At 39.1% G+C, this 19,019-nt stretch overlaps 1 protein-coding gene across 1 annotated transcript in view; it reads left to right on the forward strand.

Annotated features, from left to right (window-relative positions):
* LOC140191351 (tumor necrosis factor receptor superfamily member 16-like) overlaps window positions 1-19,019 on the forward strand; it is a 137,516-nt gene that overhangs the window by 104,344 nt on the left and 14,153 nt on the right. Inside the window, exons 4-5 of the mRNA XM_072248672.1 lie at window positions 6,313-6,514; window positions 10,999-11,177. Coding sequence (XP_072104773.1) covers window positions 6,313-6,514; window positions 10,999-11,177 — 381 coding nt within the window. The remainder of the gene's footprint in view (window positions 1-6,312; window positions 6,515-10,998; window positions 11,178-19,019) is intronic.

The following is a 19,019-nucleotide window of genomic DNA, read 5'->3' on the forward strand; positions in this document are numbered from 1 at the left end:
CCATGATGCAACCTGGTGAAGATTCACTTTCTCAACCTACTGCATACATTGGAAGTTGTCCCATTGTAGAAAACAATAAAGGCACCTGCTGGAACCTTGAACCTCCTTTCCCTGAGGCACACCGGAGAAGTTAGAGGTTAGGAGTGAGAATACATTGACAACAGGAGAGGTATATTTGTTCCAAAAATGTATGAATATGAGCAGGTTTTGTTTTTGAAATATATTTTCCATCAATGCTGCTGCACAAGGAAACTGACTTGGGCAAGGTAGAGGAATTTATAAGACAGCATATTTAAAACAGGAACCTTGGTGATTGTGCAGAAGGGTTACATACAAACAAATGAATGAGTGGAATATTACAAAGGCTTTTCATGTGGTAGGTACAGTTATTTAGACAAAGGTAGGATAGAAGGGGTGAGTTAGGCAGGATGAATGAGTGGTACCACCTTGTTCATTTGGTCCTCGTAGAAATAGAAGTAGAGCAAATGATGGTCCAGAGTTCACTCAAAGAAGGGCAGATGGAGAGTGGGAGTCATGATACCTGTTTTATGTGTATTCTTTGCAGAAATACTTTCATAGTTAGAACAAAAGAAATCAAAAATGTAGGAAAGACTTGGCAAATCAGGCCGCATCTGTGGAAAGAGAAATGATCAGTCTTGAGAGGGGTCAACAAAGTTCTGATGAAGGGTTGCAGACAGGACTCATTGCTATTTCCTTTTCCAGAGAAGCTGCCTGCTATACCAACTGTCTCCAGCATTTTCTGTTTTGTTTCAGATTTTCAGCATCATTTTGATTTTCTTTCCCAGCTCCACCTGGAAGGTCCCAATGGCTGAGTTAAGTTAGTTTTGTTTGCATGATATTTTTTCTCTTGTGCATTGAGTGTTTTTTTTTCTTTAATTGGGTTCTTTCGGGTTTCGTGCTTTGTTGGCTACCTGTGAGAAGCAAGTCTCAAGGTTGTATCATTTATACACTCAGAAAATAAATGTACTTGAATCTTGAAAAGCATCCAGCAAACTTAAGGAGATCCACCACATAAAACTTTACAAAAGCAAGTACAAACCTCCCAGAGTTCCAGCCATGCTGGCTCAGAACTGGAACCTGCAGATCTACTCCACAGTGTGAATGCTCAATTGTAAAAAATAATGCTTAATGATACCCTGCAATGAACTTGACAGGAAAATTATACACCTGCTTCTGTTGCTACCCTTCAGTGTTGGCATTTAGTAACAAGGAGAAAACGTCATGACTCCTATGGTGAAACCTTTCCTTTTCATCAAATGTTTGTTCTTCAGACAGAAACTACAGTAATATCAGAAGTACAGTACATGCTTGATAAACTTTTACATTGAGAACACATGCAGAAATTGTTGGGCTGAATTTATCCACGTCATTCCATTGTGTTCGCAGCCTGCTGTATAAACTCACCTTCAATAGCACTGAAAATCTCTTTGTATTCAAATGAAGGATAAAAATGCTGGAGGGACAGTGAGACTCCGTTACAGTTCAAGATGATATTTTCTCATCTGTGTTGCCATCAAAGGAATAAAAAAGTCAGTCATGCAGAATCTCCCGACTACAGCAACATCGATTAAACTGGCCACTGCCATCTGTTTGTCACATGAACATTTTTGCAGCAGGTACTGCATGCTCATGTTCATACAAGGAAAACTAAATAACAGTCCAAACCTCATGGCTTAGAACAATTAGTTGAAATACAAAAGGACGATATTGTTCTCCATGCTAATGCCAGCCTGTAAGAAATCTGCAAATCTCAAGTTAGAATTTTCTAAAACTTTGTTTTCTTACTGCACTCTGGACCAACACATTGCTTACTCTTCGCAACCTTAATCTCCATGAATTTGAACTCGTCTTCATAGGCTTTGTCAAACCCTAAAAATACTTGGGTTCCATCCAAGGAGAGACTAGATAAATACAATTCATTGACAAAGTAATGTTCACAATTGAGAAACCAGGATCACTGCAGTCATTACAGCTCTAAGATAGTTTCTGTGGCATATGTGAACGCCTGTAGGATAATTTGTGTCAGATGCCATTTGTAAGGGTGTTGGCACGTGCAAAGTGTGCATAAAGCACAGTCCAGGATATCAATCAGTGAGCAATTACAAGTCACCATTAAGCCTACCATTTTAGAAGTCAGCATTCCACTCAGCATCCTTCCCCATCCCTGCAGGGCTGAATATGTTTTCAGCAGGGGAATGAAGCACCAGGCATCATTTCCATCACCAATTCACAGCTGTGAAATGAGATCAACCAAATATAGAGGAAAATCACTCATTGGTTTCTTTTAGCTAGTGTAAAGATGCTACAAGCCTTCAGTTCTTGCTATAATTAACTTGTCAGCATCAATAAAGTGAGGCATGAGAGAGACTGAAGCACTTTTTGATAACTGCAAGAATCTGCACAAATCATAGTGTCCCACATGTTTCCATTTATGAAGGTTCTTTAGATTACATAATATAATAAATGGAAGAGCGAATAGAGGCCAGGCAGAACAGAACAAGCTATTAGGTGAGGAAGTCAGAAGTAGAAAAACCTCCGCTACCATCCTTGGCAGTGCATTCCAGGCTCCGTGTCAAAAAAACTTGCCTTGCACATCCCCTGTCACGTTAAATGCATGCTCTCTAGTATTTAATATTTCAACAATAGGGTGAAGATGCCAACGACCTACTCTGTCTATGCCCCTCATAATCTTACAAATCTCAATCAACTTTCACTTCAGCCTCTGCCCCTCCAGAGAAAATAATCCAAGTTTGACAACGCATGCCTTCTAATCCAGACAGCATCGTGATAAATCTCTTCTACACCCTCTCCAAAGCTTCCACATCCTTTCTATAATGAGGTGAACAGAAATGAATGTAATACTCCAGATGTGGCCGAACCAGAGGCGCTTAAAGCTACTTCAAACAAGATTTCCTACTGAAATCTGCCCTGAGTATCTACAACTACAACCTTTAGACCAGACAAGGAGTGCATTGTCACTAGTTGTAAATATTATTATGACATTGAATATTTTATATTTAGTTTTGAAAATCCAGTGAAGCCACTGAATAGACATAGGGTGTATGGTAAATTAAGGAATGCATTAGGCTAGAGAGTCCTTTGAAGGTTAATTCATTAACCTTAATCTTGAGTGATGAAGCTTCTGTTAACATTGCTTCCAGGTCCTTCGTGTAACACCTGTGTAGCGCTAGCCTTACCTCGTGTGACGGGTCGCTGTACTTTTATGAGAAAAATCAAATTACATAGTACTACACTTCCAGAGGCAAGTTTTGCATATTAAAAACAAAAAGATATACAAAGTAGTTACATGAGTAAGAACAACTCAAAAATTCCAACATTCTGTTTAGGTTCCAAATTTCAGATAACAACAAAAAACAAATTCCTATTTAGTTAGGTTCAGTAAGATTCATTATAATAACCTTCATTACTCCAATTTCTTTAACTAATTAGATCAAGTGTTATTCCCTATTTAAAGGTTTACAGACTAACCTTTCCTTCTTCCCCCTAGTTGGGTAGAAAACTAATTGAATTCCTATTCGTAGGTATTATAGTTAACTTCAGTTTCAGTTCAAGTCAGTATGCCTATGAATACAAATTCAAAAATTATATATCTGTGTCTATACAGCTTAACTCCTTTCACAATTGTCCAACATCACAACTTGTAAACAAAGTAAATCTTATTCAGTAACTTATCCAAGTCATTGCAAAATTAATCAATTCTTGCAGAAAATCAAATTCAGATACTTTGAATGAAAATAAACTTGTACGTTCAGCTGTATTAAATTCTCTACTTCATGAAACATTTTGTTCCTGCGCTAGTTCTTCATCTTGAGTGGCTCGCCATCTTGATTCATTTGGATGAAATAGTTTATCATCCACAGAAAGTTGATTCATAATATATGCACAGCAAAAACTTGACCCAATCCCTTGGTGTAATTTAATGAAACTATTTCCCGGTTGCACGGTAGAGATCTTGAACACTTGTCTCTGCCGATATTTTCTCGTTACAGCTGCTGCTTGTTATAGCTGTAACTTCAATAGATCTTTTTATCGCTATTATCTTTCCTCCGGGGTCTCACCCTGAGGTTTTCAAGTAAGTAGGGTAGAGGTACTCACTACTAATTCCACTTTTAACAGTTTATATCTTTAGTTTGTAATAGTTTACTGCATCAGCCATGCCTCATAGATTCCACCCCCCCGTTCCTTTTTTAAAAAAAAATCGATAAACCTTGTTTCCATCCTTCCACATGTGAAGCTTTATAACATTACATCTTTGGGTTTAATTAACCTGGGTTACATTCTGTTTTGACTCTTGATAATCAATTCTATGCCTAGCCTCAGTATAGTACCTCTTGCTGGAATGGGGCTGCTCCCTTGAAATCCATTTCCTCCACCAAAATTTCAAATGTTGTGCTTGAAGCCCTTGGAGGAGTTTGCTCTCCATGCTGTGGCATTTTTTGATGTTTCTCAGTTCAGTTCCACTGTTCGCAATTGCTCCAGCATGGTCCCTCCCCTTAAGGAGGCACAACCTATCTTTATCTGAAGTTGGCCATTAACTGTTTTTCTTGCTGCTGTTCTGTCCAGCCAATAAACATCTGGTTAGCTGGAAATATGGCATTGGCATGCCAATCACACTTGCAATAATTAGGCATGGGTTAATGGAACATCACAATGCCTGTGGCTGTTTATGATGTCCAGAAAGTTTAGCTTCCTCAATTACTGAACCTTCTACAGGACATCTCCAGCTATTGATGCTAGTATTTTTTTAAATGAAATCCAGTCTTCTAAAAATAATTTTAACAATGAGGAGAATAAAATGATCCTGGAAATGCCAGGAAATTTGACTAAGAAAACCCATAAAGCTAATTTTCACAGAAATTTAAATCCTAATAAGGGATGTGTTCCAAGTACTTCCTTTCAAATGAGACAGATAGTCTGTTTTATCATGTGGATAGTTGAAGCATGTTACAAACAAGTTGAAGACTATTATTGGGGATCTTCAAAGGCTGCTTTATTGTGGTCTATTGAATTTTGTTTAAATAAATGTATGAGCAAAACCACAGTATCAATTAGCAAAATTGTTTTGAATCTGTTTAGATAATTATATGTGAGTAAAAGAAAAACATTCAAGGATGTGAAATGGCTGTATAACTACGTAAAATGCAGCCTTTTTTATTGGCTGCCCCAATTCTTCTCATTGTTTCGGGCCGAGATGTTGATTGTTTACTCTTTTCCATAGGCACTGCCTGGCCTGCTGAGTTCTTCCGGTATTTTGTGTGTGTTGCTTGAACATAATTGTCTTAGAGGTTCCCCACCACCACCACCCGCCCCGACACACACATATCTCTTACCTCAAGCTACATTCTGTAAGTTAGAGTGAGATTTTCAGATCATGGCTTGATAAGTATCGTAGGCTCAGATCTGCTGGACTGAGATAACTTGACCTCATTTTGCCCTTGGCTCTAATAACTTGCAGTCTAAGAAGGTTCAAAGTCAAAGTTTTAAAGTGAAAAATCATTAGAATACAATTCTGTATCAGAATAGTGATGCTGTCTTCATCCTTATTCAGCCTTCCTGTACTCCAAGACACTTGTTAACTGTCATGTTGCTGACAGGACAGGTGCTTTTTTGATGGCTGAGTAGCAAAGTGTTTACAGCTGTTACAAGCAATGCAGGCCACTGTTTAACTGATTTGTAGCGGAAAATTCACCAATAACCTTGCACACTTGTTTGTTGCTGGTGTTATTGGGGGGGGGGGGCTGATATGGTGCGAGTTTTAACACAGAAAGAAATTGCGATCCAATTTCAAAATATTCACTTGTATAAACCCATCTCTTGAGTTTGGTCACAATAATGTATGTGAAAACTTCCCTTTTACATTTTTGCCTGAATATTTGCGTTCTGTTAGCAGGCTACTTGTCAGAAATATGAATGGTGAAAATATGCTCCAGTAAAAAAAAATTAAAGCTTAAATAATTTCACATTATTAGGATTGTTAGTTTAAATGTCAGACTTTTTTGAAATACCTCTTGAACATTAAGGTATTTCCAAATAATAATTGAAGGGATAGAATTTTTATCCCCAATTTTGATTGAGCTATTTCAATCTTTTAATATTGATGAAGATTGACAGCATTGTTCAACAAGGTTTAACAAAGATTAGGTTTGCAGTTATAAATAAGATCATTTCTGATACTCTCTGCATGGATGTAAAATTAGACAAATTACAGTGGCATTAAGTAAGTTGTTACAGTACTGGAGAATTAATGGGATTCAATTTTTCTCTTTTCAGCAAATCGTCACGCACGACCTTCTGTAGTCAGCACCGTGGTCCCTCCGAAACTTGTCACAACAACAGAGATAGTGACAACCACAGCTGTTCCAAGCTCACCACAGTTCATTGGGCAGGGCAGCACCGACAACATCATTCCTGTTTACTGTTCCATCTTGGCTGCAGTTGTGGTTGGACTTGTGGCTTACGTGGCTTTCAAGCGGTTGGTTTTTCTTAAATTGTTTGCTTTAATTGCATAGCTATCTTTTCCATGGCATGATGCAACATCATTAATTTGTAATGAACAAGTAATGTTCTAACTACAGTATATGTAATATGGTGACATCGAGGACTTTAAACTTTACACATAATGAACATGTGAATTGGGAGCAGTAGTAGATAACTTGGTCCTTTGAGCTTCCTCCACTGGTCAGTCAGATCATGACTGTGATCTGACTGTAATCTCAACACCAGATTCCTGTCCACTGTGTTTTCACCACCTTTTAATGAAGAGAGTCTCAAACACCCATGGCCCACAGAGTGAAAAATTCTTGTCTGCCTTTTACCTTAAATGGATGATTTCTTATTTTTAAACAGTGGATTTTAATTCTATATTATCCCAGAAGAGAGAATTTCTCCCCCACATAGAACCATAGAACCAGAGAACACTACAGCACAGAAAACAGGCCATTCAGCCCTTCTACTCTGCCAAAACATTATTCTGCTAGTCCCATTGATCTGCATCCAGTCCATAACCCTCCAGACCTCTCCCATCCATGTACCTATCCAATTTATTCTTAAAACTTAAGAGTGAGCCCGCATTTACCACGTCAGATGGCAGCTCGTTCCACACTCCCACCACTCTCTGAGTGAAGAAGTTCCCCCTAATGTTCCCCCTAAACCTTTCCCCTTTCACCCCAAAGCCATGTCCTCTCGTATTTATCTCTCCCAATCTAAGTGGAAAGAGCCTATTCACATTTACTCTGTCTATACCCCTCATAATTTTATAAACCTCCATCAAATCTCCCCTCATTCTTCTACGCTCCAAGGAATAAAGTCCTAACCTGTTCAATCTTTCCCTATAACTCAACTTCTAAAGACCCGGCAACAGCCTAGTAAATCTTCTCTGTACTCTTTCAATCTTACTGATATCCTTTCTATAGTGAGGTGACCAGAACTGTACACAATTCTCCAAATTTGGCCCCACCAATGTCTTAAACAACCTCCCCATAACATCCCAACTCCTATACTAAGTACTTTGATTTATGAATACCAGGATGCCAAAAGCCTTCTTTACAACCCTGTCTACCTGTGACTCCACTTTCAGGGAATTATGTATCTGAACTGCCAGATCTCTTTGTTCCTCCACACGCTTCAGTGCCCTACCATTTACTGTGTATGTCCTACCTTGATTTGTCCTTCCAAAATGCAACACCTCACACTTGTCTGCATTAAATTCCATCTGCCATTTTCTGGCCCATTTTTCCAGTTGGTTCAGATCCCTCTGCAAGCTTTGAAAGCCTTCCTCGCTGACCACAGCACCTTCAAGCTTAGTGTCATCAGCAAACTTGCTGATACAATTTACCACATTATTATCTAGATCATTGATATAGACAACAAACAACAATGGTCCCAGCACAGATCCTTGAGGCAGACCATTAGTCACAGGCCTCCAGTCTGAGAAGCAATCATCCAGTACCACTGTCTGTCTTCTCCCACACAGCCAATCTCGAATCCAGTTTACAACCTCTCCATGGATACCTAGTGTCTGAACCTTCTGAACTAACCTCCCAAGTGGGACCTTGTCAAAGGCCTTACTAAAGTCCATGTAGACAACATCCACAGCCTTTCCTTCGTCTACTTTCTTGGTAACCCCCTCGAAAAACTCTACAAGTTTCATTAAACACGATCTACCACACAAAACCATGCTGACTATCCTTAATCAGCCCTTGGCTATCCAAATATTTGTATATCTGATCTCTCAGAACACCTTCCAATAATTTACCTACTACTGATGTCAGGCTCACCGGCCTGTAATTACCGAGTTTACCTTTGGAGCCTTTTTTAAACAACGGAACAACATGAGCTACCCACCAATCCTCTGGCACCACACCCGTGGCTAAGGACATTTTAAATATTTCTGCCAGGGCCCCTGCAATTTCTACGCTAATCTCTCTCAAGGTCTGAGGAAATATTATGTCAGGCCTGGGGGATTTATCTACCTTTATTCGCTGTAAGGCAGCAAGCACCTCCTCCTCTTTAATCTCTATATATTCCATGACACTGCTGCTTGTTTCCCTTCCTTCCATATACGCTATGCCTGTTTCCTGAGTAAATACTGATGCAAAAAAATTGTTTAAGATCTCCCCCATCTCGTGAGGCTCCACACATACACGACCACTTTGATCTTCTAGGGGACCAATTTTGTCCCTTACTATCCTTTTACTCTTAATATACTTCGGGTTTACCTTCACATTATCTGCCAAAGCAACCTCATGTCTTCTTTTTGCCTTCCTGATTTCCTTCTTTAGTATTTTCTTACATTTTCTATATTCTTTAAGCACCTCATTTGTTCCTTGTTGTCTATACCTGCTATACACCTCTCTCTTTTTCTTAACCAGATCGCCAATATCCCTTGAAAACCAAGGTTTCCTTTGCCTGTTAAATTTGCCTTTAATCCTGGCAGGAACATGCAAACTCTGCACTCTCAAAATTTCACCTTTGAATGCCTTCCACATACTGAACACATCCTTGCCAGAAAACAAGTTATCCCAATCCACTCTTCCTAGATCCTTTATCATTTCCTCAAAATTGGCCCTTCTCCAAATTAGAACGTTAACTCGAGGACCAGACCTATCCTTATCCACAATTAACTTGATAAAAATGACATTATGGTCACTGGACCCAAAATGTTCACCTACAAGTACTACTGTCACCTTGTTCGCCTACACATACTTCTGTCACCTATAACCCTCATGACGCCTCATTTTTATACATTTCAAACAAGTCCCCTCTCATTCTTCTAAACTCAAGCAAATGTAAACCTTGACTGTCCAACAATACTTCTCAAGAAAACCTGTCATTTCAGGTATCAATGTAGCTTAGTCAATGAATAGCATCCAGTGACTTGCTATTAATTAATATGCTTCTGGACATCACTGTTGACCATCTCGTGTGATATGCATTATACAGGAGGAATACAATGACTGTGCATACATTCATTGTTCCTTGCTTGATTTATCTTGACAAAATTACCCTATCAATTCCAGAATCCTCCACCAGTCATCCATCTCCTGTTCCTCAAAGGTAACATTATAAGTAAACAAGGAAGCCATTTTTTGTAGTTACTAAACAGAATAACAACAAATTTTGTAACATGTATACCATAGTGATTGTCACCCCACTTCCACGATCATGTTCTCCACTCTCACCTGTACAGTGGTGTTGTTTCTCAGTCGCATTTCAGCAATACTGATCTCCAGTCCTGCCTACACAATTGCATCTCTTGATCCCATCAGTAGAATTAAGTTCTGCCTTTCTGCCCTCACAATTGTGTTCCACATTTCAACCTCCATGAACTGATTACTCAGATGAACCTCACACAAATATCTTCCTCAGCTTCATCTCCATCATCATGGCTCATTAGTCCAATTTACAGATCCTTTGTAACAATTGACTGTGAATTATAATTGCCTCAGTATCTAATCTTATTTCTGCTTTCATAGTTAATTTGTCTATCTTCTAGTCTTACCCAGCTTCATTATTTTAAGGAAGACTTACAAACTGAATGTCCTTGATTAATGAATTACAGTAGTGACAAAAGTCTTAGGCATGTATACATGACTCGGGTGCCTAAGGCTTTTGCACAGTACTGTACTAATTTTTAAATTTTTATTTTATTGAGATACAACAAGGAGTAGGCCCTTCCACCCTTTTGGGCCACACTGTCCAGTAACCCTGCTTTAATTCTAGCCTAATTACAGGATAATTTACAAAGACCAATTAACCTGCCAACCAGTATGTCTTCGGACTGTAGGAGGAAACTGGAGCATCCGAAGGAAACACACACTGTCACGGGGTGAATGTACAAGCTCCTTACATACAGCAATGGGAATTGAACCTGAGTTGCTGGTACTCTAAAGCATTGTGCTAACCACTACACTACCATACGTACTGCCCCATTCTGTATTGCACTGTACTAAGGCGCAAAAGAAATCATGACACATGTGGGTGATGATAAACGATTCAGATATGGGTCTCTATTGCGGATTGAGAGTGGGAAGGGGCAGGGAGAGGGGTATCATGGTTGGGGAAAAGGGGAAGGGAGAGGGTGCGGGAAGCACTAGAGAGACATTCAACATTCATCAATAAGCCAATTGTTTGGAATCAAGTGACCTTGCCTGGTGTCTCAGATCTGAATGTGTCTGCACCCCCACCTGGTACTCCTTCTCCGCCACCTGTCCGACACCCCTCCCGCGGCACTCCATCCTTTCCATTCCCAACATCTTTTGCTCCTGCCAGACTTACAAATTCACTCTCCGCTCCATGTTGACAAATACAGTACAGTACTGTGCAAAGGTCTTAGGCATCTCTCTCAGTAGTATCCACTTCCCTTCCTCCTTCTCTCTGTATCCCATTCTTTCTTTTTACACAATGAGTTTGACTTGATGTTTCCTGTATCGTGACTCTTCTGAATGTTTGTCACAGATGGAACAGCTGTAAGCAAAACAAGCAGGGAGCCAATAACAGAACTGTAAATGAGACACAGTCTCCAGAGGGGGAGAAGCTGCACAGTGACAGTGGAATCTCAGTCGACAGTCAGAGTCTACATGAGCAACAGCAAAAACAGCAGCAGCAGCAGAAACAGCAGCAACAGCAGAGCCAAGGTAGTATCAGAACTGCACTAAAGGAACATTACTTTAATGTCAGTACAAAACTGGAGAGAGACTCCATTTCAAATGCTATACTTCATAGAAGTACAGCATAGCGGAAGACTGCTTGTTTCTTTGAAAGAGAGCTCCTGCTTGATTCCTCATCCATAATAACCCTGTAAAGATGAGATCAGTCATTGGCACAGATGTTCTGAGTAAATAAATTTTAATTCCAAACATTTCGAAACTATCTAAAGCTATCCATTAGTAGGAAGTTCTTTTTATCTGGAATTTTGATTACAATGTCAGCATAAATACAAAGAAGGAAATATTGATCAATTTTTCTTCCATGTTAAAATCAGGACATGTGTAGTTATTTTTGGAGTTTTTGGCTGGAAAATTGATAAATGTCAAAGCGTACCAGGAGGTTACTAGGAGTTCTGAAGAAGAACCTTGGCCTGAAACATCCTTTCTATAGAAGATGCCTGACCTGCTGAGTTTCTCCAGCATTTTGTGTGTATTACTCTGGATTTTCAGCATCTGCAGAATCTTTTATGGTTGCAAAAAGTTTTGTTTTCTTGTTAACAAATTTACATTCCGTATTATTAGTCCACTCATTTAAATTGGGTCACCTGGGGTTTCAAAGCATGTCTTGAGTATAATGTGTTAGTCTAATAATGGCAGTAGAGGTCAGCAAACCAGAAGCTTTGCTTTAAAACACAATTCTGGAGGAACTCAAATGTGTCAGGCAGCATCTGTGAAGGGAAATGGACAGTTGACATTTTGGGTTGATGCCCTTCACCAAGACAGATGTAAGGTCTCAACCCAAAATGTTGACTGTCCATTTTCCTACACAGATGCTGCCTAACAGCACTTTGCTTTTTGCTCCAGATTCCAGCATCTACAGTCTCTGGTGTCTCCACAAGCTTCAGTTTACCTTAATGGATTGGTAAAAATCTGAATGGTTGATCAGCTGAACCTGTAGATTCCTAGAAGTGTGCCCAATTCATCTAAATTCAGCCATGTTATTTGATATTGATACATACTTAAACATGAATAAACATCTCAGCTTCGGATGAACATTAGATGTAGTAAAGATACTGAACTGTGAAACACAAATAGTTATTTATAAAGCAGATCTTGTAAGCTTCTCCTCAGTACTGCAGGATTAATCACTTTAGTGTAAAATTTAAAACCACCCCAATCACTGAAAAGCAAAATAAGAAAAAAATGTAAACAGTTAAAATAAACTTAATTGGAAAATTTCATCCTGACATATCAGCAATGATAAGCAGGAGGCTTGATTCACTCAGGCTGACAGAACAATGAACATTTTTATTTTCTGATGATTGAGGATAACTTTGTCCGACTTCTGTTTTGTGGTTTGAAGGTGACAAAGGTGGCAGTTGTGGGGTGTTGTGCTCATTGTTCACACAAGGGTTTCTCTGTACTCTTGAGGTTCTCAATGCCATACTGAATATTTTGTCTCCACGTTGACCAATCGTGGGCCAAAGATTTCCTGGCCTCTGCGGAGAGGTTGAAAGTTTTTCAGGTGGAATTTAATTTCATCCTTGAACCTTTTCCTCTCTCCAACTGTGAATGCCTTCCCATGGCGGAACTCACTGATAGTACCTTTAACACTGCATTCCAATAAAAAAGCTTTACCACTAGATACTTTAATATCAATTGTGCTGTCCCAAGTATAAGTTGTGATGAAGTAGCATGTTTGAAATATATTTACTTAAAATTCTTATTCATTTCATTTTAGTGATAAGTACAAAGGAATTAATTTTGGTTTAAGCAAAGTACAGAAGGATTGAAAATAGAGAAAAAAAGACAATGTGCTATTTTCATGCTTCAGCACATTTGATCACGCTCAGTTAGGTACACCTGTACAATTGATCATCAATGCAAATATCTAATCAGCTAATCACATGACAGCAACTCAATGCATCAAAGCATGCAGACATGGTCAAGAGGTTCAATTGTTGTTCAGACCGAACATCAGTATGAGGAAAGAAATGTGATCTATGTGACTTTGACTGTGGTTTGAGTATCTCAGAAACTGCTGATTTTCTGGGATTTTCACACATCAGTCTCTAGAGATAAAGGGAATGGTGTGAAAAACAAAAAAAAATCCAGCGAGTGGCAGTTCTGTGGGTGAAAATGCCATGTTCATTCAAGGTCAGAGGAGAATGGCCAGAGTGGTTCAAGCTGACAGTAAATCCAATATCCACACAGTACAACAAAGGTGTGCAGAAGAGGATCTCTGATTGCACAACCTGCCAATGCTTGAAGTGGATGAAGAAGAGTGTATTTGAAATGCTGCCAGTAATTAATGGGATTATGACTGTCACAAGGTTTGAATAATCTTACTATTTACAAAGAGTGACACAATTCCTAGCTTCCATTTGGCTGGTTGTGATTTAGGAATTTACTCATAATTGGAGTTGCAAAAAAAGATGTGGAATGCTGGCGATTAGTGACTGGTTTGTTATGGTCACGTGTACTGAGGTACAGTGGAAAACAATTATTTGCATGTGATCTCGATAGATCATTCTATACATAAGTAGATCAAAGTAGTACAAAAGAAAAACAATATCAGAATGCAGAATCATAGTGTTACAGTTACAGAGAAAGTGTATTGCAGAAAGACAAATAAAGTGCAAGGGCCATGACAAGGGAGATTGTCTTTGGGTTGGTCCTAGGGAGATTAAAGGATGAGTAGATATTGTGTAGCTTTACTATTTTCATTGCAAAATCAGGGCAAATATTCACTAGTACAGAGAAAATGTGATCAGAGTCTATTATATTTGGAATAGTGTTGCTTTTATTGCAATGTCTTGATAAGAAATCAAGTTAAAGGGTGTTGAATTTGGATGACTTATTAGATTGTCATCTCATGTACATGTTTTACTAATTTGAACTGGGTCAATGTTTCTAAAGTTAATGGACAAATTCTAAAGTTACAAGAGCTTAGTGTAAGATGACCATCAGGAATAGTAACAGAGATCTGAAAGTACAGCCTTGGAATATGCTGGTTATGTTACATTTGATTTTAAAATGCATTCCTAAAATAACTTTGCCAATGAAAGCGGAAGGGCTTATGACAGAGAACCTCTCTTGTCTACATAGTTAATATGTTATAGTGCATTATTTGACACTGAGTTGAATTTAAAATATTCTTATTTTTCCATAAGTCCCACAGTTAACAGGAAGCTGAAATGGGTTTGTGTTCTAGTCATTGACCAAAACTGCATTGCTGGTTAGCTTCTGAAATTCCCCTTTTCTCTTGAATGCCAGAGGTAAATGCCAATAGATGCCACAGCTGATAAATGACATGAAAATTAAGAAGGAAACATCAGCTATTTTGTTAATTAAGCACCTATCTTTTTCATTTGGTGGTATCAGTGACTTTAAAATACCAATTTAAGGCTGGCTTTGAAACATGGCCAACTGTTGATAAATATACCACCTCAATACATGTGAGACTGATTTCTGAAAAACAGCACCGAATAATGTCCTCTATTAAAGGTGAAGTAAGAACAAAGAAATGTACAACAGAGAGTATACATCAGTAAAAAGAGATTGTTAACAAGAATGATTATCTTCCATAAAGATCTGTCTATCAGATGAAATCATATTTACTACAACATTTTTCAGGATTGCAACCCAACATCAAATATTACAGATCCATTTTGCAACACTCTAGAAATCTGATAATCTATTTCCTGGCTTGACTCGCCGATGTGCGACTGATGTGATCACATTAATTGTACAGAAAATTGTATCACTTCCTGTGCAGCTCTCCTTTTGAAACATTTCAAGAGGACTTGGTCTTTGTTATTCTGAAACTAACCCTTGATAGTCGCTGTTGGGACAATTATGTTTAATTATCTAATTAAGTCCCTCACACCCTTAGGACACCACCCCAAACGCAAAACCCCATTACTCTTAAAAGTCCAGGATCTCTGACTCCCTGACTACCTGAGCAGCCCTGACTATCACCTATCTCCAAAAGCCCGTAACAGAAGCTGTGATCTCCTCCTTCTGCTTGAACTTCCACAATCTCCCTCTGCTGTGTCCCCATCAGTACCTGGTCACCAACCCAGGCTTTATTTCTCTTTGCAGACCTAAGCATTACACCTTACTTTTCACAGGTCGCCATTCACCACCCAACAGTTTCCTAGTTCTTTGCCTGTTGGTGCTCTCTCAATTCCCTACATTATTTGCTATGATTCAATAACCTGGGCAGCATTTTTTTTCTGGAAGTATTGCTTCTTCAGAAATATTTTTTTGTTTATGATAGACTGCTTAAGGATGAACACAAATATAATTTCATACTGCTTGTATCACGCAGGAATTTGGAGAAACAAGAAATTAACTTTTATTGAATATAATGCATTTAATTGCATAAGTGCTGATGCTTTGCAATAGTTCAACTGAGCTAAAAATGTTCTGTTGATGATTTTCATTTGTACTCAGTGTCTGAGGTTTCTTGCTTAAGTGTACAACAATAATCAGCCAGCATTGATGGATTACAGTTGCCCTGATACCGTTTCTCCATGACCGCAATGTTCTGGTGAGACCTTTCACCATGCTCGTTACTGATAACACTAAGGTTTGCAGGGAAGAAGTCTAAATGGGAATGCGGAAAATGAATCATTAATGACATGTTGCACTTCATGGTTTTGTATACTTGAAGCATATTGTCAACCAGCTGCATATAGTTTGGCGCTCTGTAGTTGCCACAAAAATTTTTAACAACATCCTTGAGTGCCTTCCATGTGATTTTCTCTGGTCTCACTCGAAGTTCTTTGAATTGCCTGTCATCGATGAGCTGTTTGATTTGTGGACCAACATAAATGCCTTCCTTAATCTTGGCATCAGTTTCAGTGGGAACTTGACTTGAGCTTCCCATCATACATGTAAAGCAATGAGCAGTAAAAGGTCCCATGAAACAAGTCTCAGTATGGTCACTGAGAAAGCCTGCAAAACCAAACTTGATCCATTTCTGACATCTTTCTCCCCTTTCTCGATCTCTCTGTCTCCATCTCTGGAGACAAACTGTCTACTGATATCTTTTATAAAACTACCGATTCCCATGTCTGTCTTGACAATACCTCTATCCAACCTGTCTCCTATAGAAATGCCATTCCCCTTTCTCAGCTCCTTCGTCTCTGCCACATCTGTTCCCAGGATGAGGCTTTCCTTTCCAGCTTCTACAAAGAACGGGGTTTCCTTTCCTCAAGCATTGATTCTGCCCTCACCCTCATCTCCTCCATTTACTGGACATCCATGGTCACCCCATATTCCTGCTGCCTTAACAGGGATAGAGTTCAACACATCATTCTCTGCAACTTCTGCTATCTTCAATGGGACCCTACCACCAAACACATCTATACCCCACCCCCCTCTGCTTTCCACAGGGCATGCTTCCTCCATGATTCCCTTGTCCAATCATCCCTCCCCATTAATCTCCCTCTTGGCCCTTATTCCTGCACACGGTAGGAGTGCTACACCTGCCCAGTCACCACCTCTCTCACCTCCATTCAGGGCTCCAAACAGTCCTTGCAGGTGAGGCAACCCCACCTGTGAATCTGTTGGGATCATCTACTGTATTTGGTGCTCCCAGTGAGACCTCTACTTTGGTGAGACCTGACATAGATTGGGGGACTGCTTTGCCAAGCACCCCTGCTCCATCCTCAAAAAGTGGAATTTCCCAGTGTCCAACAACTTTAAATCCTACCCCTATTCATTTCTCCAAATTCTGATTTATTTTTCTCCCTCCACCCTGTTTCCTCTTCTTTAATTCCCTACTCTGGCCTCTTGTCTCTTCTCCTCACCTGCCTATGATCTCCCCCTGGTGTCCCTCCTCCATCCCTTGTCCACCCTCCTCTCCTATCAGTTTCTTTCCTCTCCAGCCCTTTGCCTTTTCCACCTATCAGCTCCCAACTTCTTAAAGAGTGTGTCTTCCCTAGACTTGGGCAGCCAAGAAAACCAGTGGGGTTTCACTTAAATCCCGCTCCCCCATCCACCTGGCTTCACCTATCACCTTCTAGCTTGTCCTCCTTCCCCTCCCTCTACCTTCTTATTCTGACATCTCCCCACTTCCTTTCCAGTCCTAATAAAGGGTCTCAGCCCAAAACATTGAGTTAGTTCAATAGTTGCTGCCTGACCTCCTGAGTTCCTCCAGTATTTTGTGTGTATTGCTCTGGATATACAGCATCTGCATAACTCTTGTGTTTAAAACCATATTATGACTGGTTCTATGTATTGGTGAGGGCAAAAGAAGATGCAGTCATTGTAGGATCATCTAAACATAGTGGTATGAAGTTATTTGCTCAATTTCAAATAAATCTTGGCATACAGTATAATAATCATCCAATTTATTGATATGATTTAAATTCTTGATCACATCATCTGGAATATGTTATACACTTTTCTGACTTATTAATAATCTATATCAAATGTGCTCAAGCACTTTCTTACATTGATAACTGTTTTGATTTCAGTTTGCAAATCTTAATTTGCATTCATTCTAAGTTAGAAATAACAGATTGCAGTCTTCCCATTGAGTATTTATGCTCTAATGAAGTAGTGTCATTCATAACCTTTTTCAAATTCAAACAAATGTAGAGACATAACTCTAAAAGAGCTTTGTTGGTTACACTATCATGCTTAAAGTTCAAAATTGATGAATGGGGCGAGTCTGTTCAACCCTGATCTATAGGCTTTTGAAATGTGGGTTTAAATTCACCAACGTCTTCCTTGTTTTCCTCATCTGCTGTTAACTTACTGGTCAGAAACGTTGCCCAGATTTCTGGTCTAGAAAAATTCTGTATATGTTATCATATATAAAGGTAGTGCTTCATGCTGTTTGTATCCAAGCAGTAAAGTCCTTGCATGACCTCCAAAGGTTACAGCTTCACAATGCATAAATGAAGGAGACAAAACTGTAAATTATATTGAAAAGTAAAAGGATCTTGCACTACCCTCTCCCATGCACAAACAGCAGCAAAGCATCAACCTTTCCTCCCCTTCTCCCACTCTGATAATTGACTCCAAATATTTCACCTCTGTGCTGCTGCCCAGAAGGCCATTCCAGGTATTAATCATTTTGTGATGAATTGCATCCAGATGGCAATTCTTCATTTTTAACAATTTTGTATCCAAACCATCTTACTCTTCAGTTGTAGTTAATAACATTACCAAAATTACCTTTTCTGTTTTATTTAATATATTAACTATCTCTATCAAGTAATCCCATGTCCCAAGACTGAAGTTCCACAGACCATTTTTTATAAAATATTATTAATTCATGGTCAAATTTGGATAAAATCCTTTCCTAATTTTATGTAGCAATGTCTAGTAACTTTGTATTGGGATCCAAGCCAAAGTACCTCTAGGTGAGGTAGTTAGAGAACAGGAGCTACTAGAATATGATATTGAGGCATAATTCTGTTCTAGGAAGCTATACATGCCATTCCTATATCATTTTTTAAAAATTCCTATATCCAAATTCATCATGAATTCTGCCTTTATAAACTGACTACACTATTATTCCCATCTGTGATAATTTTTTCCCAACACATCCAAAGTCTATAGACTGGAACCTGCATTGTGTTTATGTCAGTTGTTTTAATTTCAAACACAGATGTGGCAATTTATCATTGCTGAAGTTGATAGGAAGTATGTAATATACAGTTTTCAGTCGTTGAGACTGGATGACACATTTTCCATTCAGCTCTGGATCTACAATTTGAATTCAGCCCAGGATAAAATAAAATGAAGGCTCCCTTTCAGAGATGCCACAGGTAGAAGAGATGCATGTGAAATATAGTTGCGAAGTCTTCA

This window comes from Mobula birostris, chromosome X (genome assembly GCF_030028105.1).
Source record: "Mobula birostris isolate sMobBir1 chromosome X, sMobBir1.hap1, whole genome shotgun sequence".
Lineage (NCBI taxonomy): Eukaryota > Metazoa > Chordata > Chondrichthyes > Myliobatiformes > Myliobatidae > Mobula > Mobula birostris.